Source organism: Saccostrea cucullata, unplaced genomic scaffold, assembly GCF_032062105.1.
Source record: "Saccostrea cucullata isolate Sc308-1 unplaced genomic scaffold, CSIRO_AGI_Scuc_v1 ctg1210, whole genome shotgun sequence".
NCBI lineage: Eukaryota > Metazoa > Mollusca > Bivalvia > Ostreida > Ostreidae > Saccostrea > Saccostrea cuccullata.
Window position 1 is genome coordinate 66,477 of NW_026926047.1, and position 17,640 is coordinate 84,116.

The 17,640-nt window shown below is 32.3% G+C and overlaps 1 protein-coding gene across 1 annotated transcript; it reads left to right on the plus strand.

The window, feature by feature from the left end:
- The first annotated feature begins 183 nt into the window (after window positions 1-183).
- On the plus strand, window positions 184-17,052 carry LOC134270469 (CD82 antigen-like). The gene is made up of 9 exons (XM_062752684.1): window positions 184-332; window positions 2,938-3,012; window positions 3,422-3,631; window positions 5,476-5,550; window positions 13,668-13,763; window positions 14,960-15,025; window positions 15,390-15,518; window positions 15,771-15,854; window positions 16,530-17,052. The coding sequence occupies exons 2-9, from the start codon at window positions 2,950-2,952 to the stop codon at window positions 16,581-16,583; spliced, it is 777 nt and encodes a 258-aa protein (XP_062608668.1). The 5' UTR covers window positions 184-332; window positions 2,938-2,949; the 3' UTR covers window positions 16,584-17,052.
- The last annotated feature ends 588 nt before the right edge of the window (window positions 17,053-17,640 follow it).

A 17,640-nucleotide genomic window follows, 5' to 3' on the forward strand; every position in this document is an offset into this window, starting at 1 on the left:
AAAAGTTTACAGACGGACAGCTGCATAAGCTCTTTGTGGTCTCACTTGAGCCTTTGGCTCAGGTGAGCTAAAAATATACATGTATTATTTGATAAATATATATGTGTAATAATATCTTTTCAAGATAAGTTACACTGACTCAGATGGTCACGCCTTTTCATGCTTTTGATTGCGAAATCACGAATTAATCGGGCTCGAGATCTTGTTTTGCAGCCGCTAGGTGGTGCTTTGTTTATCTTCGCAGTCGAAACAGTAACACGCCCAAAGTTCTGAGGAATTTTGTTTTTATATGAAGAATATTCTTTAATTTGACGGATATCTTTCGTAATTTGGTAATGTATAACTTTTATTTTTTAGCTGTGTTTATTTTACGACGTCTATCATTGACAGTTCTTGTCCACTGCTTGTCTATTTTTAGAAATTTGTTTTCATTTTGTAAGTTGTTGTAAACATGGTAAATGGAGTTTTCAGAGTAGATAAGAAGATATCATCAAAGAATTTTGAAAAACACACATTTTCATTCAAATTGACAAACATCTCTAACTACGCCATGGGCCTACTTATTAGTTATATCGCGATTGAATGCCTCGCTTCGGAAAAACGAGAAACCGGTTAATAGAGTAGGGGTCTATTAAGTTTTTTAAAGGACCTTTCTGACCATGCTGACAAAAATGAATTTTGCTCCATAAATTCTGCCTGATATGTGTTTTTTTCAATTAATGAGCCAATTTTAGATCAATCCTTCTATTAATCCCTGTTGAGATTCTGCTGGGCTAGATATTTGGACTGCGACGGCATCAGTCCAAATATGTAGCCCAGCAGAATCTCAACAGGGATTATCCCTCTATCTCATTACTACAAGAACGAATTAAGGGGGCCGACTATAGTTTCCATTGCGCAATATTTCGCGCATCATAGTAAAATGAATCGTATTTACTGTTTTAATGCAACTTTTTTTGCTTAATTATTAAAATTAAACAAAATTAAGAAATTATAGTATTAAAAATGTAATTACAATTTGATATAACTGATTTTTTAACCGATTTTACAATTGATAGGTAGGTTGATGTCGTTGCAGTGTGTTTTTGACGTTATGATAATCTGTGGCTCTTAAAGAAAGGGATAATAAAAATATTATTAAGGAAAAAGTAATAAACATACGCTCTTGAAATTCAAAACATAGAAATTTGAGAATATCTCCAATATTTTTATCATGTTTTCATGTGAATCCATCATGTACGTCATATTTTGTAATGCTCTATAAAAATTGTAAAATTTGCTAATTTTTTGCATTTTGAGATGCCCCCTCTGGTAACAAGACGGTAGAATTTTGTGTATCTTACATATATTGTATAATATAGTATTACTCATCAAATATTATAGTTTGAACAAAATGTCTATTGTAGTATTTGTATAATTTGCTTTAAAGTGCTAAAACTTGGCATTTTCCTATATAATCCTATAGTAAATGTACCTATATTTTGAGACGGTCCCTCAAAAATACCTGGACAATAGATTTCCCCCAAACTTTGCATGTACACTGAAGTTAATGTAAGTTATATATGGTATAAAAATGAAGAGTTTCGCTATTGTAGTTTTCACACAAAAAAACTATAGTCGGCCCCCTTAAACAGATCAGAAATAAATGAAAAAAAAATATTTCAATTATCATTACTGAATTCATAAAAAATGAATTTCTACATCGATTCCGTATATCATGACAATTGAACTGTTTTGATGGTATTCATAATGCTAGCAGTAGGGTACAAGTAAATGGTAATTAATGTGGAAGAAATATATGGAGATAACGAACAGTATTCATGATCACATGTCCATAAAACAATACAAAATAGAAGCAGAGCAAACAAGGACCTCCAAACATCAGAGGTGCATGAGATCAGATGCCATGGAGAAGTGAGCATCCCACGCCGACCAGTCACACCCGCTGTGTGCTTCTTGTCATGATCCAATACTTGTATATGTGCTTCTCAAAATATATATGCTTTCAAATTCTGGTCACTATAGCTTTTTTAATATCAAAAAAAGGTAAAATTCTTAAATACTGTAGGAGTCTTTCATGTAGACACATGCATGATTTAACATTTATTGAAGATGAACTTTTGTAATTTGTAACTCAAATTTTTCTTATTTCTGAAAGAAGTGAGAGATATGATAATTGTCTGGATTGAGTGCTAAAGTATTATTCTTTTGAAAGAGTAATGTAAAACACACAACAGTGTCATCTGCAAAGTCTTGTATGGGATCCTACCTGCCCAGAGAAGTCATTAGTTTATAAAGGAGAGGGGGCTATTAGAGTACAGAGCTCTAACATGTCTCAGATCTGAAAATTGGTGAAAGTTTGATACAATGTAGTAAGCTTTTTCGTAAAAAAAAGTGGACAGAGAATATATTTAACTAGATGAAATCTGTATTCCCATTCATTATTATTTTATGCTTGAGTAACAAGAATCATGTAGTAATTTCTTTGACCCCCACTGTGTGACTTGGTCTAATTCTGCCCAAAGGAAGATTAAAAATTTTTATAGAGCTAGTCTTCAGGTGTGCATTTCTTTGAAGCCATCATTTTTTGTGTACCACATATGGTCTAGTCAAGATAACATTGAACTTGTTTTGAATTGATTTACTGTAGTTAGACTTAGTTATAAAGGCACTACTATTTTAGAAATGCATGGGTCTTTGATTAAGCCCTTTGATAGAAAGTTGAAATTGATTATAGTTTAAGTAAATAAATGCATAATACACAAGATAACTAATTAAATCAGACTTCTTAGATCTGTGCCGTATTCACTCTGTATAAGAAGTTATGGTTATGCATGTATCATTGTGTTTCTGTATATTTTGTAGAAACCCTGAGTCATGGCAGGCTGTTGTAATACTATAGATATGGTTATATCATTGTCTTTGTGTATTTTGTAGAAACCCTGAGACATGGCCGGTTGTTGTAATACTATAGCAAGAGGACTGCTGATTCTCTTCAACATCATCTTCTGGGTAACTGACTTATTACAAATAATAACACCAATATAGTAAAAAATATCACCAACTTAGTAAAAAATATCAACACCAACTTAAAAACAAATATCAACTCCAACAAAGTTAATAACACAAATTTACTACATTCAAAAAACAAATTTCAACACCAACCAAAATATCACTGATTGGGTAACAAATATCAAAACCAACTATTAACAACTATTAAGTAACCAGCTTCAACACTTTTGACTAAAATCAGGTCAATATGACTTGTTTAATGAAATTGAAGGAAGAAGTAAAAATAATTTCTTGATAATAAATCTACTTTTGATATATAGGGATAGACTAACCTTTAGCTGTTGAATTTGCAATTACATTATAAATATAAATATTACAAAATAGTGAGTGTTTTTATTATTTTTTTAAGCTTTCTGGAGCTGCACTGCTGGGTTTGGGAATTTGGTTCAAAGTTGACAAGAACGTTAACTCTTATTTCGATGTTGTGGACGTGGATACGGAGGATCCGTATTTTGATTATGCGGTGTACGTCCTGATCGGGTTTGGAGCGTTTATTTTCCTCGTGGGATTTTGTGGATGTTGTGGGGCCATCAGAGAAAGCAAATGTCTGCTAGGATTTGTAAGTCGCTTTCAAATAATTCATCAACTAGTGCTAAGCTCTGCTATCTTTTAGTTAGCTTCTGTAAATTATTTTCAAATCCTTTTTATTTCATTCATCCGTTGGCATAATTCTTTTTCAGAATATAAGAAGTTATTGAATGAAATTAAGTGAATTAAATGAAAGTAGGAAAAAAGTAGAAAAATAATGTTATACTCTTGTACTATGTATGTTTTATTATTTTCGCATAAACAGATTAAAACTAGAACAGGTTAGATTCATTATAGGAATCATGTTGCTGTATATTTCACAATTACCTTTAAAATGTGTGTAACCTGTACTTGTAAACAAGCAAGAGTCTTCTCAAGTATTGGGTATAGCAATTTCTTCCTTAATCAGTATGTAAAGTCAACAGAAATATGAGAATAATCAAGTCAAAACAGCAATGTCAACATCTTATAATACCAGTTAATTTAAACACAATTTGAAGATCCTCAAATATGAAAACTTATTCATTTGCTTTTTGGACATGTGATTCAACATGCTTTTATTGATAGGTTGGTACTTAATGTCGTTTCTATGTTTACTACAGCATTTCTTAGTCAGTGCTGCATTAATAGATACCATGTTGCGACAAGGAAAAATGCCGTATTTATCGTTCCTCAAATTAATTATGCTCTTATCAGTCTAAGCACTGTATTTAAAATTAACCAGAAAGGTCAGAAAACCAGCAAAGAAAGGTTTTAATTTAGATTGTAATTTTTCAAGATTTCTGTTGCTTGGCAACATTGTAACATTTGTTTGAGTAGAAACCATTTAACTGTTGTATTTGTAACTATGGCAACACATTGGGATTATTGCTATCTTTTAGAAGGGTGTGGTTTTTATATGTTGTAGAAGTTATGCCAATATGTAAGCAGTTTGACATCACACAGTATTCTATTTCAGAGAACAGATAAGCCAGATATCATAGAATCAGATTTAATGAAACAGATACTCAGTACTTAACTATATTGGTTTTATATGTCATAAAAACTGTTAATAAAAATAGATATTATCTACATAAGTAAAGTCAAAATAAATCAATCTACTTAGGCATTGATTTTTTCAGCAACTGGTTCCTGTTTTTTTTTTTAATGATGGTCAGATTAAAATGCTTAGTTGTACATATATCAGTGTTGGGTGCTGAATGTAGCTGATCATTTTATAGATCTACATCATTCTATTAATTGTCTGTGGCTGCTTCCGAGTTCAACATCGAGTCCTAAATTGTAATGCTATACTCTAATAAAGATATGAAATATTTTGTCATTAATAGATGTATAGATATAGGATCTCTCAAGGCTCAGGGATAAAAAAAAAACAAAACACAAACTTGTTAAATAAAAATTATATCCAGCTACAAATCAGGGGAGATTCTTTTTATCCCTTGTTTTATACATCGCAATTTTTTACACAGTTTCTATTGAGGAATCTACTCAATTTATTCCACAAACCCCATTGGTCATCACAGACTTGGGATATGATAAAAATATCCAGTGAGTAATATCAAAGGGATGAAGGGGTGAAGATTGGATAAAGATATACAGTGTATATGTAAGGGTTGATCGGAAAGTATTAAATTGTCACAACTACTAAATGTAATCTCCGTAAAATCCACCCATTTTTCTGAAAGCTATGGATCGACTTAAACTATAAAAATTACGAATAATTCACCATTTTCAGTATGATCGAGTATATTTAATATTTTGCTTAGCTTTTAAACACCCTGACTATAATCACTTTGTACACTGTACCTGTGTTTCTACAGAGTGCCAGAAGAATTTTATTGTTTCCTCTGACAGTTTAATTAATTTTTTTTACAGTATGTTTTCTTTTTGATCCTCATCATTGGAGGAGAAGTTGCAGCTGGTGCCCTAGGCTTCATTTATAAAGACAAGGTAAGACTTATATATGGCTTACAGGATTCAGAGGTAGATTTATTTAAAGGCATCTTATGTTGGATACAGTGAAATCTGACTTTACAACAAGTACTGGTAGATATAGACTTTATGTCAGAATGAACATGTGTAAAAACATGGAAAAGCGTAAAATGAAATAAGGGTCAGGAGCTTGCCTTTATGGGTTTTCTGATCGAAATTTGTCTGTTGTTATACGCCCGTCTTAAGACGGGACGTATTATGTTATAGGCTTCGTGTCCGTCCGTCTGTCCGTCTGTCTGTTAGCTTTTTCGTTACTGGCTCATAACTTTAATACTATTAGGCCTAGGATTATCAAACTTTGTCATCTGATGCATCTTGGGTAGGAGGTGTGTCGCACACAAAAAGTAGGTCGCTCTGACCTTTTATTAAGAAGTTATAGCCAAATATGGAAAAATCCTTTACGGCCCATAACTAGAAAACTATAAGACTAACAATCATCAAACTTGGCCAGTTTATGCATCTTAGGTAGGTCACTGTGACCTTTAATTTAAGTGAAATTAAAAAAAAAATGTCTTTTTACTATTCATTTAAGCATCCCAAATAATGTAAGAGAATTGCTCTCTTCTTATTAAAAAAGTGTTAAATCAAGAAAATACTTATTTTTTTAAGCATATACTTGACAGCAATCTATAACAAATATAATGTATGTTCGAGAAATCCTACCTCTCCCTTGAGTGTAATTATCAAGCACTGGTCAAGAAGAATTTTGATAACAGAAAATTGCATGTCAAATTAGAGAGAAATTAATGAGTTTTGAGTGTGAGGATCTAACTGATAGAACATCAGTGTTATCTACATCCCTTGGGTATTGGGCAGACGGGTAAGCCTGTTGGATTAAAAATAGCTCTTGTTGGCTAGCCTAAGTTTTAAAATGAATTTGATGAAAAGTAATTAAAACTAATTTGATATTGCATAATAGACTAATCTGATATTATATAATATTATTAATTTAAAAACTAATTTTAAGGGGTGGGGTGGAATCAGCATTTCCATATGAATTACATATTAAAACCTGTCGGACATTAAATCTCAACCAAAAAATATCGTTGAATATTTTATATGTTTAGAAAAAAATTTATGGTAGATAGTGCAGACCCATTCATCTCTTGGTAGTCATGAGTAGACAAGCATCCAGTTAAAGATTAATTAATGAGTTCAGTGTAGGAAGGCTAGCTGATCAAGCGGCTTATCTGTATCCTTTGGGGATTAGACAAAAGAAGTGCTGGTCAGTTTATAGCATATGTCATTTGATGGCCAGGCCTTTTCTTTTCAAAATTAATTTGGTGTAGATTAAGATGTTAAGACTAATTTGATATTGTTTAATATGATGGGCATTTGACAAGGTCTAAAGGCCGGTTTACACTATGCATCTTGACACATGCATCTTGGATGCATCTTGGATGCATGTGTCAAGATTCACAGTGTAAAAGCCCCTTGTGTCAAATTAAATGGGTGTTGCATCTTGAACGATGGAATAGAACTTGTTCTATTCCATGCTTCAAGATGCATGGAACTGACCAATGAAAAGAAAGGTCAGAATTAATATTGAATCATAAGTCTTATTTTTTCCATATAGTTTCAAAAATAGCTTCCCAAGATACACAAAAACAGAAAATACTGATTAAAACTACAATTAGAAAAACTTATTTGATTATTATAATATAGAGGAGTTTTTGTTTTGGAATAAATATGAATTATATCTTCCAAGAATTATCATAAAAAGGAAATTAAGAATAATTTGTTCAGCTAAAATAAATCTAGAATTGAAATTTGAAGGTATTGTTATTTTTTTAAGTAGAGAAAATTTCATCTTTCCAAAGTATTCTAAAGATGCATGCATCAAGACACATAGTGTAAATAAGAAGATGCATGAGGCAAAATTGAAGCATGAGTTTAGATGCATGTGTCAAGATGCATAGTGTAAACCGGCCAAACACAACCAGCATAGAAATCTATTAATGATGTAATATTTATTATAATTAATGCCTAGATAACAGGAAATGGATAAATATTTGAAGGAATGGAAAAATCATGGAAATCTTGGAATCAAGGTTGACGTGATTTTCTTGCACACTAAAATGTTCAAGAAAATTGTATTTCTTTTGACGGGCGTATCATGCTGTGGCGCGGCACTTCATTTGCATTGCCGTCATTGTCATAAACTTTTCACATTTCCATCTTCTTCTCCAGAACAACTGGACCATTTTCAACCAAACTTGTCACAGAGTATCCTTAGGTAAAGGGGATTCAAGTATTCAAATGAAGGGCTATATCCTCTTCTAAGGGGAGATAATTATAAATTTATGAAAAATTAATGGCATCTTTTAAAAATCTTCTTCTCAAGAAAATAGCCAGAAAATATGAAACTAATGTGGAATCATCCTCAGGTAGCATAAATTCAAGTTTGTTCAAATTGTGAGCTTTGGGGATATGGTGGGGCCACTTTGGACAATCAAATTTTACATAGAAATATTTAAAAGAAAATCATCTTTGTTAGCCAAGGGTTTCTGATCATGCTGATACACTACTCTCATCAGCCTTTGGCATATGGTGTTTAAAAAAGGTGGGATTTTTTTCTCAAGTTGTGATTGGAGTGGATCAACATTGATTGACCAGTCATGAATTGTTTTTTGTAAATGACAATATCTGCATTCGGGACATATTTTGACTCTTTACTCTCAGAAATGAAAAACGCAAGTAAACAATGATCACATGCTATTCTATGAATAGATATGGTGTCATCCAAAATTTAAAGATATGTGCAAAATATGAATTAGAATCTATATTGAAGATGTAGATTTGCACATTAAATAACAAATGAAAAATCAATACCGTCTCGTTAATTATGCTTGAAAAACTTTCATGATTTAAATATGTGATGTATTTCTGTTGATGACACAATTTGTGCATACCTGTTCAAAATTCGAGATCACTTGACGAAAACTATCCTGTTTTTTCACAGCACTGTATGCCAAGGGATGAGGAGAGTATCATATCAGAAACCCTTGGCTAGTGAAGAAGAGGAAAAATCTGTAGACTTTCTTCTTCTCAAGAACAGCAAAGCCATGATTGGTCATATTTATATGGTAGCATTCTCAGATGGTGTAGATTCAAAATTGTTCAAATCATGACCCGTGCGGCCACAATGAACAATCACAGTTTTACAAAACGAGAATACGTGTATAGGAAAAATCTTTAAAAATCTTCCCTTGAGATCAGCAAATTAAGCTATGATTGGTCTTATTTATATAGAAACATCCTCATATAGTGTAGATTTAAATCATGACCCTCATACATGCCAACTTTTGAAAATTCCCATGCATAGTTGCCAACCTCCAGTATGTAAAAATCTGGTCATGACCAGATTTGGAAAGTAAAAAATCTGGTCATAACGCATAACGACATTCACGACATATTTACCATGATTAAATTTTATACTTATATATACAAAGTATTTGTGTATTAAGAATTCTTTAATTTATTGAAAAAGGCTTTAATTTACAATGACAAAAAATTCATACATACATAATTTGATTAATAAATCTACGTTAAAAAAGAGAACTGAAGGTTTCATATTTCAGTATTGACCTGAAGTAAGTGTTTTGTTTTTTTTAAAGCCTTTTCAGTTTCTGCTAAATTTGAAAGTATATTTCAGTTTTGAAATTATTTTTCCTCTCTCTTAAGTTAAATAATTAACTACTGCAATATGTATTTAATGTGAAGTTAGGCCTACACTGTCTTCGATCACTTTATTTTATCTAGAATCCATTTTTTTCCAAGATTCCTTGATATGTACATAAATATTGTTTCTCTTTTTCTTGGTTCAATCAGACAACATGTGTTTGGTTCAATTTGTTCCTGCTGGCCCTGATAACGATCTAGTTCTATCGGAAGCCATTTTAATTGACTTCAAACATTGATTTGTCAAAACAACACCCAGTTAATTGTTTACACCTGTACTGATAATTAATCCATCGGCATTGTTTACGTAGATCTAAGCTTGGGTTGTAACTGGAAGTTAAAAGTGCAACCTAATTTACGAACCAAATCCGGAAATCGGGAGATTTTCAGGTTGCTCGGCAAAAATCGGGTGAAAAGCATGACCCGCCGGGTCATAAAAAATAATCGGGTTACGGGTTGAAAAATCGGGTGTGACCCGACGAAATCGGGTGAGTTGGCAACTATGTTCCCATGGGGGATTTAGCGCGTGACGACAATTTTCAAAGCTTTAAATTCGCGACATTTTGTAATGAAATTAAATGATTATGAAATGATCTTTTTTTTATTTATAATATTGATATCACTTATCAATACAACTTAAGGAGGCTCATTACACCACTTTTTGATGACGTACTACACAAAAAAATAAACCTCCATTGTGTCGACCAGTTTGCTCAGGGGACGAGTTGTATAGGTACCTCTATAATATGACCCTGACCTTTAAAACGCTTTAAAAATAGATGAAACATGCGGTGTTGTAAACAGTGAAAACAAAGTAGCGGATTCATTATGCATAAACCAAGAAGAATTGCTTTTAGGCAGAAACAGAAGAAAGCAACAGTCAAATCTTCGCCAAACAAGTAATGTCAATTTCATAGCTGTGCATGCAGTGAACTCTATCAATCACAGACATGTGTGTATGGAGGAAATTCGAGTTAAAATCTACAACCTTGTTGAAATTAAAATTTTATTTGATTGCGCTATTTACTGTGTTGGTGTTAATTTATATATTTGTTTTATTGATTTAAATGTATAATCTGGCAATTTAAAGCTTTATTCTGAATTTTAGATGTAATGTCAAACGTTCCATAGTGTTTTGAGTCTTGGCTAATTAGGAAAGATAACTCTTGAAAGTGGACTTTTTATACCGAATATTTTTTAAATTGGATTTTTCATTTCGTTTAAACTTTCTTCATTCAATTTGACACATGTAAGTCATTGAAATACATCCCTTGTCTCTTCAGAACACATTTTTTAAATGTTTTATGCATAGATTAAAAACATAATGACATTAATTGTTTTCTAGGAGAAAATTATTTTTTCTAATAAATTTATTATTAGGTATTATGAGGTATTTTCACTGTGTGTACTTGTCTTAAGAAAATGCCCATCATTTGACACTGAAAGTTCTGAAATTCTGTGAATAATAAACCTGAAATAAAACATTTAACTAAAATAAACAAAAACTAAAAAATTCTATAAAAAATATTTATGATATTAATACCCCCATCTGGATATTTGACATCGACATTATAAGTGGTGCTGTATTGAAATCTAAAATAAACTGTGGATGTAATGAGCCACCTTAAGGATTAATTTAACACAAAAAATGATGTTTTAATTTCTTTCCAAAATTGAAATATTTTTTCTAAAATAGGTGCCTCTCTCACTAAAGAAGGGGTATTTAGTTACATATGTAAACAACATAATTTTTCTACCAGGACACATATTTTATTTAGTGAAAAATTGAAAATTGTACAACTTTTAAATCATTTTTTTTCAAAGGCTAAAAAATATATGAGGTTTTGATACTGTAAAGTCCTGTTTCTGGAAACATTTTTGACACATTTTATTTATATTTCTATTAATTGGAAATTCTAATAAGATACTAAATTTACAGAAATTTACACCACCTATCCAAAAGAGTATTTTTTTTTACAGTCATGAAATTTGTCAGGTTTGATGGTGCCATGTGGGTATTTCCTTAAGTCATGCACATACCTAACATACAATATTACTATTGGGAGAAGGGAGGGAAAAGAAATTCTAATTGACATACACTTGATTGTTTCATCTTAATTTTTTCATAATATTTTAACTGCCAAACTTTACAATATTTTTCATTATAGGTAGATAAAATCAACAGCCATGCTTTGTAGTTTTCTACTTTCGTTTTCAAAAAAAAAAAAAAAAAAAAAAAAAACGATCTCTTTGGATTACAATTTTATGGTTTGACTAGTGTTTTATTGTCTTTAATTTAGGTTTTTAATAAAAGAACTAACAATTACCACGTTAATCTATGTGTTTCACCTTGCATACCCCTTAAAACTGACAAGATAATCCCGAATTGCCCCAAGCTATAAGCTACTTGTACCTGGACAACTGCGTGCGTTCATGCGTGAAGTGATTTCCTGTGATTTAACACCTGGTTAAATAAACAATGAAACTTTTCTGTGTGCATTGAATAAACAAGTCTGACATTGTTATCCCGATTGTCAAAATTCAGCGGTAGGAAACTTTTAAAATCGGAAATTTTGGTGATTTTTTTTTTCAAATCGGGAAATTGGGGCAATTTTTCTCTCAAGATCGGGAAAGCGGGATGAAAGGGTAAAATCGGGAGGATCCCGCCTAAATCGGGAAAGTTGGCATGTATGGACCCTGGGGGTAGGATGGGACCATAATGAAACTTCAAACTTTAGGAAAAAATCTCAGTCAAAGAAATATATAAGCATCTTTAGTAAGTGTAGATTCAATTATGTTCAGATCATTCACCCTGCCTCCCTTTTAGGGGTAGATCTTAACCACTTATGCATTAAAACTTTTCAAAGATGAACTGATTTTTGTTTTTTCCTAGCCACAGTGCTCGGGTGAGTGATGTGGCCCATGGGCCTCTTGTTCAGGTGTTATTTTACTCTATTACAGTTGCATGTACATGAGAACTTGAAAAATTGTTGTATTGAAGAAAAAAATATTTAAAATAATTGAAATGTTACAAGAAAATGCTATATCTTCCAAAAATTGGCCATAATAGTCATTACTTAAAGGTTTGAAAATCCTGTTGCAAGCTACACTTCCCTAAGCAAGTTAACATAGCATGAGGTCATAATCAAATTATCATAGCATTTGAGGTAAATGTGATCCTAGAATATACAGAACAAAATTATGTCTCGGTTATTGGGTTAATGGCGTGATGTTTACTGGTAGATAAATGATCAATATCTGTCAGGAGAAGTTTACCTCTGAATATATATTTATACGTAAAAGTAAATCTTACCTATCAAATCTGTGCATGTATACTAGTATTTATTTTTCCATATAAACCTTTTTAATTTTTTTTTTGGGGGGGGGGGGTTCATTTTCAAAAAACATGTAAAATTACATTTTTAAAAGAAAGAGTAGCTCTCCCCTGCTTTTTTTCAGCATTGTTCAGTAGTAAAGTTCTCATTACTTCATATCCTCAGAGTTTAATGATTCAGAATGCCAGAGTAGCAGTAGATGTGTCATTGAAGCTTGTTCTATATGTAAAACTGAAAAACACCAAAGAGGTTCTTAATTTTTTTGTGAACTTAGTTTTCACAAGGAATGCACCATTTGTCACGATCAAGCTGTAGGCAGTAATTATTACCTATGTAACGTACAACTTCAAACCTAAATGATAGGTTGTAACCTTTATCATGATATTGATTTAATATAGTAGGCAAATCTTGATTAAAATTCAAATGCTTCCTAGGCACCTAGAGAGAATCTCGATTACTACTCTACCAAAGCTGAAACACAAGAAGAGGTCATATTTCAGTCCATTGTTAATTACACAGGCTTGTCACGTTTTACATGAATTGTGACGCAGTATATAGATGGATATTGACTTATGATCTTATTTTTAATTCTGCAAGGCTCTATACAAAATTGGAAATTCCGCTTACTAGATGTTTAGGTACACACATTGATTTTCTGAACATCTGGGGCCAGGATTTAAATTCATTTGAAGTTTTGCTTTTTGTAGCCCTACCACATTCCTCTACTTCCTTTATGAAAGGTTGGGGTGGGGATGGGGTTGGTGGATGGTTGCCTTTAATACAAACTTGAATGCCAGACTTAATTAAGTTTTTAAAGGAAAATTTAAAAAAAGGGGGGGGGGGGGGGTAAAGATAGATTGTGGTAAGATATGACACATCATAATTCATTAGCACAGCATTTAAATAACTTTTACAATGTACATGTAAATGTATTAATGCTTTTGCATGTCTCAAAAGTGTTTCAATCATTTCATGCACTTGATTAATTGCCAGTTCCTGTTTTGGTAAAATTGTTCCTAAGTTGTTTTTAAAACCTACAGAAAATATGTCTATCTTCAGGTGGAAACAAAAGTTAATGATCTTCTTATGGAAACCATGGCCAAGTACAGAATCAGCAAGAACATCAGGACTTCCTGGGACTTTGTACAGATTGAGGTAAGTACAAAGCCAGTAAACATAAGGAATTCCTGGGACTTTGTACAGATTGATGTAAGTACAAAGCCAGTAAACATAAGGAATTCCTGGGACTTTATACAGATTGAGGTAAGTACAAAATCAGCAAGAACATCAGGACTTCCTGGGACTTTGTACAGATTGAGGTAAGTACAAAACCAGTAAACATCAGGAATTCCTGGGACTTTGTTCAGATTGAGATAAGTACAAAGCCAGTAAACAAAAGGAATTCCTTGGACTTTGTTCAGATTGAGGTAAGTACAAAACCAGTAAAGATAAGGAATTCCTGGGACTTTGTACAGATTGAGGTAAGTACAAAATCAGTATACACAAGGAATTCCTGGGACTTTGTACAAATGGAGGTAAGTACAAAACCAGTAAACATAAGGAATTCCTGGGACTTTGTTCAGATTGAGATAAGTACAAAACCAGTGAACAAAAGGAATTCCATGGACTTTGTTCAGATTGAGGTAAGTACAACTGTACAAAACCAGTAAACATAAGGAATTCCTGGGACTTTGTACAGATTGAGGTAAGTACAAAATCAGCAAGAACATAAGGAATTCCTGGGACTTTGTACAAATTGAGGTAAGTACAAAATCAGCAAGAACATCAGGACTTCCTGGGACTTTGTACAGATTGAGGTAAGTACAAAACCAGTAAACATAAGGAATTCCTGGGACTTTGTTCAGATTGAGGTAAGTACAAAACCAGTAAACATCAGGAATTCCTGGGACTTTGTACAGATTGAGGTAAGTACAAAACCAGTAAACATCAGGAATTCCTGGGACTTTGTTCAGATTGAGGTAAGTACAAAATCAGTAAACATAAGGAATTCCTGGGACTTTGTTCAGATTGAGGTAAGTACAAAATCAGTAAACATAAGGAATTCCTGGGACTTTGTTCAGATTGAGGTAAGTACAAAACCAGTAAACATAAGGAATTCCTGGGACTTTGTACAGATTAAGGTAAGTACAAAACCAGTAAACATATGGAATTCCTGGCACAGATTGAGGTAAGTACAAAACCGGTAAACATAAGGAATTCCTGGGATTTTGTACAGATTGAGGTATAATTTACTGTGTGTCCCATCATACCATATTAAATGATCATCAATCACTGCTACTTAATAGTATTGATATTCAACCTCTAATTTCATTCTCTATGATTAATTTCAGCTGGATTGTTGTGGATCAAATTCATATGAAGACTGGGACAAATTCAACATAACATATAATGCAGTGGTAAATATTTAATTAAACATCTTAGTGGTGAGGTCAACACCAGTAACTGGAATATTTATAATGCTGAAGTTAATAATTAAATGTTAGTTCAAGTACTGTAGTAAATAAATGAAAGATTATTAATAAAAAATGCTGGAGTAAACAAAAACAACAACAACAAAATACATGTACATATTACTTGTAATGCTAAGGTGGACAGTTAAGATATTCATGACATCTAATAGCTCAGAAATACCCAAATAAGTCTGTAAAATTACTTACAATGTTCTTATGTAAATCATTTAATTTTAAACTCTTAATACCATAATGCTCAACATGCACAGAAGTAAACTGTTCTTACAATGTGTATATTTATCTTGTTTAGAGGAAAGATTTTCCTGCGTCATGCTGTGTATTGGTGGACAAAGAAACAGCCATTGATAACCTGGACAGTGCAATGCCAAAAAATGCCACATTCTGTTTTAATCAAACAACTGGTTATTATCACGACAAAGCAAGTATAAACTACACATTTTATTCTTTGTGGTTTGCATATTGGGAGAGGGGAAAAAATGCTTTTTTAAATAAAAGGAGGTATTATCATGCAATGATTTACATAAAAAGAGATAAATTTTGTTATGTTCAAAACTTCAGTTTACTTCAATTTAATCTGATCTACTTTTTTATTTTTATGAAATTCTAAGACCTTGAAATAAAAAAAAAATTCATTTTCACATTAATTTAATGTATAAAATGTTTATTTCAGGGATGTGTCACAGGCTTGAAGGATCTTATATCTAAGTACAACTGGATTATATTTGGAGTGGCAATCGGAATAGCTGCTTTAGAGGTATTTATCACAAACCCACTTATGTGATTCAAGATTGATACATCTACAGCTGGTTGGGCAACAAAAAAGTCCTTTCGTGTAGAAATACAGAACATAGGAAGGTCAAGAAATCTTCTCAAGGATACATGATTGAAAACTGTCTTCATTATACATCGCAGAGTCAATTCAGGAAATGGTTCAAAAGGGCTTTTCTGATTAATATTTGTCAGTTTTTGTCTAGTCTATAACGTTCTAATTGATACACTTTGGAAGTTCATACTTCACACAAATGTCACATGTCTTGAAGGTCTGAAGGTCTGCCTTGATGTTGACCTTATGTCTTAATGGCAAGTTCAAGGTCATTTTGTAAAAAAAAATGCAAAAATTATTATTTTTTAATTGATATTTATTGGCTGTTTATATTTCACTCAACGATTACTTATCACTAGAGGATGTGTTATTTATTTTGAATAAAGGTCATTAAGGACAATTTCAAATTTACATTTACAAAATTGTGAATGGGCATTTTAAAAAGATTTCAGTACCAGGGAATATTATTCACCTACACACAATTAAGAGTACATGTTGTTTAATGAAGTCGTATTTGTAAATTGGAGAACTTAGTATACTCCGAGTAGAATAATGACACACTGACATAATACACAGAGTGAAGAACTCCGATTTTGTCTCTTTCAGGTGGTTGGAATTATTTTTGCCATCTGTGTTTGTCGAGAGATCAATAAGGACTGAGAGATTTCCGAACACCAAACCATCGTAGTATAATCATGTCCACCATTCATCACCACACAGCAGCTTTAGAAGAGCAAGGATCTGGGTATAATCTTATAAGTATTCCACACCATAGTATTGGGAGAAGCTTTAATGGTTTCACAGCCTACAAAACATTGTACTGTAGTAGGTTTTTATTTATTTAACAATGATATTGACTAATCTTATAATCTATGAGTAAATGCATTTTCTGTACTTTTTTGGTTTGAAATATGTACATGGACATGGAAAAGGCTTTTTGCAGTGATTTTAAATGTACTTAGATACTGGAGAACTTAATATGAGTTCTTTTAAGCACTCCATAAATTGAATAATTTATACTGAAAAATGTAATGCAGGCTTTTCTCCATGTTTGATATTTATAAACTTATTTTGTAAACAAACGAATGCAGTTTAAAGGTTTACTGAACATTTAATAATTTTATTCAAAGTTGTGAGATATTAGTTCATGTATTGAACGAACAGTTCATGTATTTGATATTATGTTCTTTCTTTACTCGTTTGAAATCCTTGAAAAAGTATACTGCAGTGATTTTCAAAATAGTGTACATTATCTTGTTAAAACAGGTTTAGGAACAAAGTATGTTTAGCTCACAGTCTAATAGAGGAAGTTCTGAAGTTAGTCCTGATATATAAGTACACTTGTCCTCATAGTCTTTTACATTAGCGTGTTAGCTTGCACTGAAGACATGTGTTAACAATGACTTAACATCTTATATATAGCAATATACATAACTGCACTGAATGGACATGTATATACATGTAAATGAACTGTTTTGAAAATCACTGATGTTTCAAAAGGAAATATACTTCTCTACTTATAATCTGTGTTAGTAGACTGGTGTAGATAGTTTTTTGTCTCGCCTGCGACGAATGTCGCGAAGCGAGACATAGCGACCATAGATTCCGTCGTCGTCGTCGTCGGCGTCCAACTTTTGGTTAACCCAAATGTCAAAGTTTTATAAACTGCAATAACTTTCTCAAATTTTATTCAGTCTTCTTGAAATTTGGACACAAT